This window comes from Pogona vitticeps, chromosome 4 (assembly GCF_051106095.1).
Source record: "Pogona vitticeps strain Pit_001003342236 chromosome 4, PviZW2.1, whole genome shotgun sequence".
NCBI classification, from domain to species: Eukaryota; Metazoa; Chordata; class Lepidosauria; order Squamata; family Agamidae; genus Pogona; species Pogona vitticeps.
Window position 1 is genome coordinate 194,835,560 of NC_135786.1, and position 7,102 is coordinate 194,842,661.

Genomic DNA, 7,102 nt, shown 5'->3' on the forward strand with positions numbered 1-7,102 from the left:
TCCTGTTTCTGGAATTGTACTGGGTAGATTGATATGGAAAAGTGTGAAAGTACCATTTGCTTTAAGAAACTTGTCTTTGGGGTAATGCTGAAGAGACTGAAGTTTCAATGTATTCTTGAAGACTGAAGTTTCTTCATTTATACAATGGATAGCTGATGGAGGGGAAGAAGACATTCTTGAGATCTATAACAATCGTGAAGAGAATTGAGAGAACAGAAATGATGATCTTGTTTTCACTCAAAGAACAACTCTGGGTCATTTAATGAAACTGCTAGACTTAATACATAACAAGGAAAAACTCTGGCATTTCTGCCTCCTCCACAGATGAAAAGGTATACTACTGAAAGCAGACTGATCTTACTTTATGATTACAGAATGAAGGGACTGAAGAGGGAACACAAACTCTTGACAGCCACTGCCGCACAAAGCTCTTTGCATTTTCTGAGGACACAGATCTCTACAGAGGAGACAGAATATGAATCTGTGATGGGGTTGGTTGACCTGTGGGCTATTGAAAGTGTGGCACTCCCATGCTGAGGCAGCATCTGCACTCTGATTGCCAGCCCCAGAGGAGTGCAAGTGGGCTTCGGGGAGAGGCTCTCCAGAAATCCAGCACTGAGGAACTGTTCAGAGATGCAGCTGCTGGGGAGCTGTCCAGCATTTCAGCATCCCGGTGCAGCATTTGGGATTTTTCACCTGCTACTGAGTCTTCAGAAAAGAGCAACCACAAGAAGATGCAGAAAGGGAAGATGGCACTTTGATTAGCCAGGTAAGGGGAGATAAAGGATCATAAAACAACTAATAATTCATACTATATTGAATGTGATAAACAGCATGTGGATGCTTTGGATATGAATTCTGTGAGGTGAGCAAACAAGAGAGAGGCATTATCCACATGGAGATGGGAGAGTTTTCTTCAGGATTTTTTACTCACAGAAGTATGATTTTTATATCTGCTTATTATTGTTCCTGAGCAATGAGGTACAATATCATCTCCTATGCAATACAAGGAAAATGAATTAATTCAAATATAAGAAGGGCAATTTTTGTGCTTTATTATAAACATAAATATATTGCAATGCTAAGTAACATCTACAAAAGTCAGGGATTATGGTGACTGTTATTTGTATTTAAAATGTATTTTCCTCATTAAAATATATTTATTTGCATTTAAACTTTGTTTTCCTTAGGATGCCTGAGCAATAGGAGCAGTCTAAATGCAAAAAGGAAGAACAAATAAAGTGAAGGATTAAGCAAATGAAAAAGAATGTGTTAAGAATAAGAACTTGCTTAAAATGTGCTTATCTCAATCAGCTGCAAGACTGAAGGATATGAAACAAACCTCTGAGGTACTGCATTCTAATGCACTGATCTCACCTGCATGATAGTTAAAAGGTCCAGTCTGCTAAATTGATTTAAACTACAGTCCTGCTCAGAGGAAACTGATTTTTGTTGCTATAGAAAATGGATAATTTTTCTTTCCAGGCTGAGCCCAATGCTTCCTGCATGGATGTGGATGTTGGCTGCTACAGGACAGGACACCAGTGGCATAATATGTCAGCCCCACAACTGATTCCTACCTTCTACATTGCTGTGCCCATCATCTATTCTGTTATCTGTGCTGTTGGACTTACCGGGAACTCTGCCGTCATATATGTTATCTTAAAGGCCCCCAAAATGAAGACAGTCACGAACATTTTCATCCTAAATCTGGCAATTGCTGATGAGCTGTTCACTTTGGTGCTCCCTATCAACATAGCTGACTATCTGCTGCTTCAGTGGCCCTTTGGTGAATTCATGTGCAAACTAATTATCTCCATAGACCAGTACAATACTTTTTCAAGCATCTATTTCTTGACTGTCATGAGCATTGATCGATACCTGGTTGTTGTTGCTACTGTCAAGTCAAAGAAAATGTCCTATCGCACCTACAGGGCTGCCAAGACAGTAAGTGTGTGTGTCTGGATTTTTGTCACAATCATCATCTTGCCATTTAGTATTTTTGCCAAGATCCATACTGAAGAGGGACGGTCTCAATGTGTCTTTGTTTTTCCCAGTCCAGAAGGCTTATGGTGGAAAGTGAGTCGTCTCTACACCCTGATCATGGGCTTTGCCATCCCAGTGTCTACCATTTGCATCCTATATAGCACCATGCTGTACAAGCTAAGGCATATGCACCTCCACAGCAATGCTAAAGCCCTGGACAAAGCAAAGAAGAAAGTGACAGTAATGGTGTTGATCATCTTGGCAGTTTGCCTGTTTTGTTGGACCCCCTATCACCTCAGTACTGTGGTGGCTCTCACCACAGACATCCCCCAAACCCCTCTAATAATTGGAATCTCCTACTTCATCACCACTCTAAGCTACGCTAACAGTTGCCTCAACCCATTCCTCTATGGCTTTTTGGATGATAATTTCCGGAAGAGTTTCCGAAAGTTGATCGAATGTGGAACTTCCTCATAAAATCCCAGTCTCTTTGTAATCCATTTCAGATATGATACTGATTCCTGAAGAAACTCAATGAAGCACACTGGGAAAGAGAAAAACTTTTAACCATGGACCGGATCTAAAATGTGGTAAAGGACAGAAACATTGGCTGATCTCTTTAAGAAGTGTCACGGCATTTCTGTTTTGATGGAGCCACGATGTGTCACTACTGTCCACCAGCTAGACCTTCTTTCCTCTCCTTCTTTTCACATTCCAACTATTCATTATAGATCCCCACCACCACCTTTAGTATGGTATGCAACAGATTTTCCCGAAATGTTCTAAAAGAAAAAAGAATCACAATAAGGATAATGTACATGACTTTATTCATTGAAATGGAAGCTCTTTGATGTTGGTAACACAGACATTTTGGAAAGCCAAATAAAGATGTGCAGAGTGCCTTTGCTTCCTGAATGTAAATGCTTCTATTTTTTTTTCTCTGTTACATATATCTTGCTGCATTGCATTCTTACATCTTACTTTATTACATATTAAGTTTGGCAAGGTAAGAATTCTCATGGCAAGGGCTTTTCCTCCCTATGGTTGTGGGTTGTTTTTTCCCCCTCTAGGCTGGTTATTTTTTAACAGAAATATGTCCAGGGCTGCTCACCAACAGAGGTACACAGGACCAGTGTCAGAAGGGAGGGGTGGACTACTCCTTTCATGTTTGCTTTCTGCTATCCCCTCTTTCTGTCACTCTTCAATCCCCCCTCTTCCCCTTCTATCCCTCCACCTCTCTCACTATGAAGCAGCAAGCCTAGTAAGAGGAAGAAGTGTGACTTGTTTTCATGCACAGTGCTTTCCAAATTAGACCTAGGGAAGCATAAAACCATTGGGCTTTAGGAAACCAAACCATCTCCTACAACTCCCACTTATTTAATAATGAAAAAAAAATTCAAAGGACATAGATCGAGTTTGGGAAAGGAATTGGACTACAGTTCCCAGGATCCCTTAGGCAGCATGGCCATGTTGGCTGGGAGTTTCTGAGAATTATAACACCCCTCCCCCAAACTAACTTTTCCAAGCTGTGACTGCAAGTTTCAACACATCCTGCAACTCCATCAGCAGCAGGAGCATCACAGTCAGCATTACTATAGAAAAATATTTTCATCTAAAGTACTTTGTACAATCCCTCTGTGCACAGTAACAATATATGGATAAGCATTTGCAAAGCAACATTTCCTTTTCTATAGCTGTCATTTGCATTTATTTATTTTTAAATCCTAGTCCTTTTTTGGTACTAGAGGTTGATAGAAAGTAAATAGCAACACCTTTAGACATTGAAACATTTTGTTCAAATAAGATTTAAATATTAATATTTCCTTCACCAGGCATTTTTCTTTCCTTCTCTTTAAGAGCCAAGAGAAAATGGAGAAGTACATTATTGTTAGGTACATAATAATGAGTGTTGAGAGACACCTTCAGTAGGAAGAGGAAATTTCTGTTCAAGTGCAGAGTTAGTTACCCTAAATATGGCAAATTAGTTTTCACTCATTATCAATGATAAGAGGTAGAGTAGATGAAAAAAGAAGGCGCCCAAGTCACATGCTTCAGCTCCATTCCCAGATTCTTATTCAGTTTCTGCTACCCAGAGGGGGCAGAGGTGTTAACTGGAAACTTATTTACCAGCGTCAAAACCCTACTAAGCAGGAAATTGGAAATAAAACAATCAGGAACAGGACAAACATTTCAACTCATGCTCTTGAAAAGTAACCAATTAACCCTGGCCTTACAGAAGACAAGTGGGTAGGGAGGTTGATACTTTGCCTCATGCATAGGCCAAGTGTGGCATCACTGTGTACCATGTGAGTGCACTCTGAAAACACTGATACTCGGGAGGTAAGCAGCACCTTATCTTACCAGGCAGTCCGAAGCCTTCCCCAGTCGCACTCACTCCAACCGCTGGGGCAAAAGAGCTACAAAGAAGGTAGTAAGTCAAAATGGTCTCGAGTTCATAAGTCGAGGAACCACTGTAAAAGCTACCAGAGCGAGTCTGGCTGAGTAGATAGGAGGAGTTGTGAATGCCTCTCTTCAGCAGGGTAGGATCCCAGCATGCTAAAAGAAGGCAATAGTAAAACCATTACTGAAATAACCATCCTTGAATCTCATAATATTAGATGATTACCGGCCAGTCTCTAATGTTCCAATTTTGGGCAAGGTCCTGGGGTGTTTGGTGGCTCCACAGAATGAATGGACTTATCTAGATCCATTTCAGTCTGGCTTCAGGCCTGGTTATGGAACAGAGACTGCTTGGGTTGCCTTGGTGGATGACCTGCACAAGGAACTGGGGGGTGCGGTGTCCCTGTTGGGTTTGCTGACACTCTCAGTGGCTTTCAATATACCATCAACCATGGTATATTTCTGGGCCATCTCTCTGGAAGGGGATTTTGAGGCATTGCTTTACAGTGGCTCCAGTCCTTCATAAAGGTAAGAACTCAGAGGTGGGTGGTGAGGGACTCCTCTTTGACACCTGGGCTGTTGGTCTGGGGGGGCCCCTCAGGATTCTGTTTTGTCCCCTATGCTTTTTAACATCAACTTGAATCCATTGGGAGAGGTTGGTTTGAAGTTTTACGTCACCAGTATGCAGATGACACACGACTCTATGTCTCTTTCCATCAAAATCCAAGAAAGCTGTCTCAGTTCTTGATCATTTTCTGGTGCCAGTAATAGACTAGATGAGGGTGAATAAACTGAAACTTAATTCAGAGAAGACAAAAGTGCTTCTGCTCAGTTGAAAGGCAAATCAGGGAACAGGGATGCAGCCTGTGCTGGATTGCCCCTGAAAAGAGAAGTGTGAAGCTTGATTGTGCTCCTGGATTCATCCCTGAGCCAGATTTCAATGGTGGCTAGGAGTGCATTTTCACAATTAAAATTAGCGTGCCAACTGCACCTTTTCCTGAAAATGTCTGATCTAGCCACAGTAATTCATGGCTTAGTTACATCCCAGTTGAATTACTGTGACACACTCTACAGTATATGGGCCTACCTTTGGAAAGTGTTTGGAAACTTCAGAGGGTCAAAAAATGCTGCAGCCAGATTGTTAACTGGAACTGGTTACAGGGATCATACAACTCCCCATTAAGGCAGCTCTACTGGCTGCCAGTATATTTCCAGGCACAATTAAAAATGCTGGTTTTAACATATAAATTCCTAAGTGACTTGAGTCCAAGGACTGTATCTCCGTTTATGAGACTTCAAGACCATCAGGGGAAGCCTTTCTTGGTCCTGACACCCTCACATGTATGTTTATTGGGGACACGGAGGAGGCTCTTCTCTGTTGTTGCTCCCAGACTCTGGAGGACGGGTGTTCAGACTGTTCCCCATCTTTCCTGATCTTCCACAAGCAGAAAAAGATCTTTCTCTTCAGGCAGGCTTATTTAGTGACTGGCTGTCTAAGGGTTTGTTCGTTTTTTTCACTGGAGCTGCTGTTTTTTTTCCCCTTGTTGTTCTTTCTGATGTGTTTTGCTCCTATTTAAATCTACCAAGCTTTAATATTATATTTATTTAACTATTTTTCAATATTAAAATATTCTATTGTTTTAGCTTTTAATATTGTTTCTTTTAAATGATGTAAGCCATCTTGGATCCTTTTAAGAAGAAAGTCAGCATGTACAGACTTTAAACAAATAAATAAGGCCTATTTCTGCTTCAGAAGTGACAGTTTTCAGGTTAGGAGCCCTAGATATGATAGGTTCCAGCCTAGAAACTGGAAGTTCATGTTTGGATGCTTATGTTTTTTTAATAATAATTATTATTGAATTTTGTGGCCATTTCTGGGCCCGTAATAGAATGTGGGTGAAATAGTTCAGCTCCAAGTCCTATGGAGATCACAATTAACTGCCCTATTGGGTCATAAGACTCCACCTAGCACAACATTGTCTCCTTTGACTAGCAGGCTTTCTAAAGTATTGTACAGTTGTCTTCCTCTCCAGTTGCTACAAGAAAAATACTTGGGTCCTAAATTCTCAACATCCCCTTAGCATCGGTGGGATTGATGGAAGTTCTATGCCAGAGTATTGATTGAATATCTGCATTTAGAGAGAAAAGTGAGGGGCTTCCTGCATTCAAATTGTGTGTTCAGCTCATAAAATTACATTTTGTGCTATGGAGGAGAAATCCTAGTTCACTTTTGTTAAGTTCAGCACTTTCCATTCAAACCCTTTTGGATTGAAGTATCTATCATGTTCTTCATGCTTTTTAAAAGACGTGTTTCAACTGGCCACTTTTACATAGTAGAAAAAAAGCAGCAATACTGCCACCGTCTGAAATACTCTTTGAACTATCACCAGTTACCTGGTGAAAATACATCCATCCTCTGCTGCTTCCTAAGATGATGTGCATGATGTGTGCATTGTCACATCAAAATACTAATATGGAGAGGTATGGGGAGTGGTTTTAACATGAAATCAGTGCTGAGAGCCAGTCCAGATGTTCAGGATGGGCCTGCCTTAACCAATTTAACTTTAAAACTGCACTGTCCTATTTAAATACTTTTCTTAAACCACACAAACAGCAGATTGTATAATTTGACCAGTGCACAGGAGAAACAGGAATAATGCAAAGGCTAAATTAATATCTATGCCAAAGAAACATGAATAATATTGTCATGGCAATT

General features: G+C 40.7%; 1 protein-coding gene across 1 annotated transcript; it reads left to right on the forward strand.

The window, feature by feature from the left end:
• The first annotated feature begins 451 nt into the window (after positions 1–451).
• NPBWR1 (neuropeptides B and W receptor 1) lies at positions 452–2,901 on the forward strand. The gene is made up of 2 exons (XM_020795979.3): positions 452–769; positions 1,191–2,901. Exon 2 carries the CDS (start codon positions 1,465–1,467, stop codon positions 2,461–2,463), a length of 999 nt encoding a protein of 332 aa, XP_020651638.3. The 5' UTR covers positions 452–769; positions 1,191–1,464; the 3' UTR covers positions 2,464–2,901.
• The last annotated feature ends 4,201 nt before the right edge of the window (positions 2,902–7,102 follow it).

Coding starts and splice junctions, on each gene's coding strand:
- NPBWR1 (XM_020795979.3), top strand. CDS start 1,465: ATGGATAATTTTTCTTTCCAGGCTGAGCCCAATGCTTCCTGCATGGAT.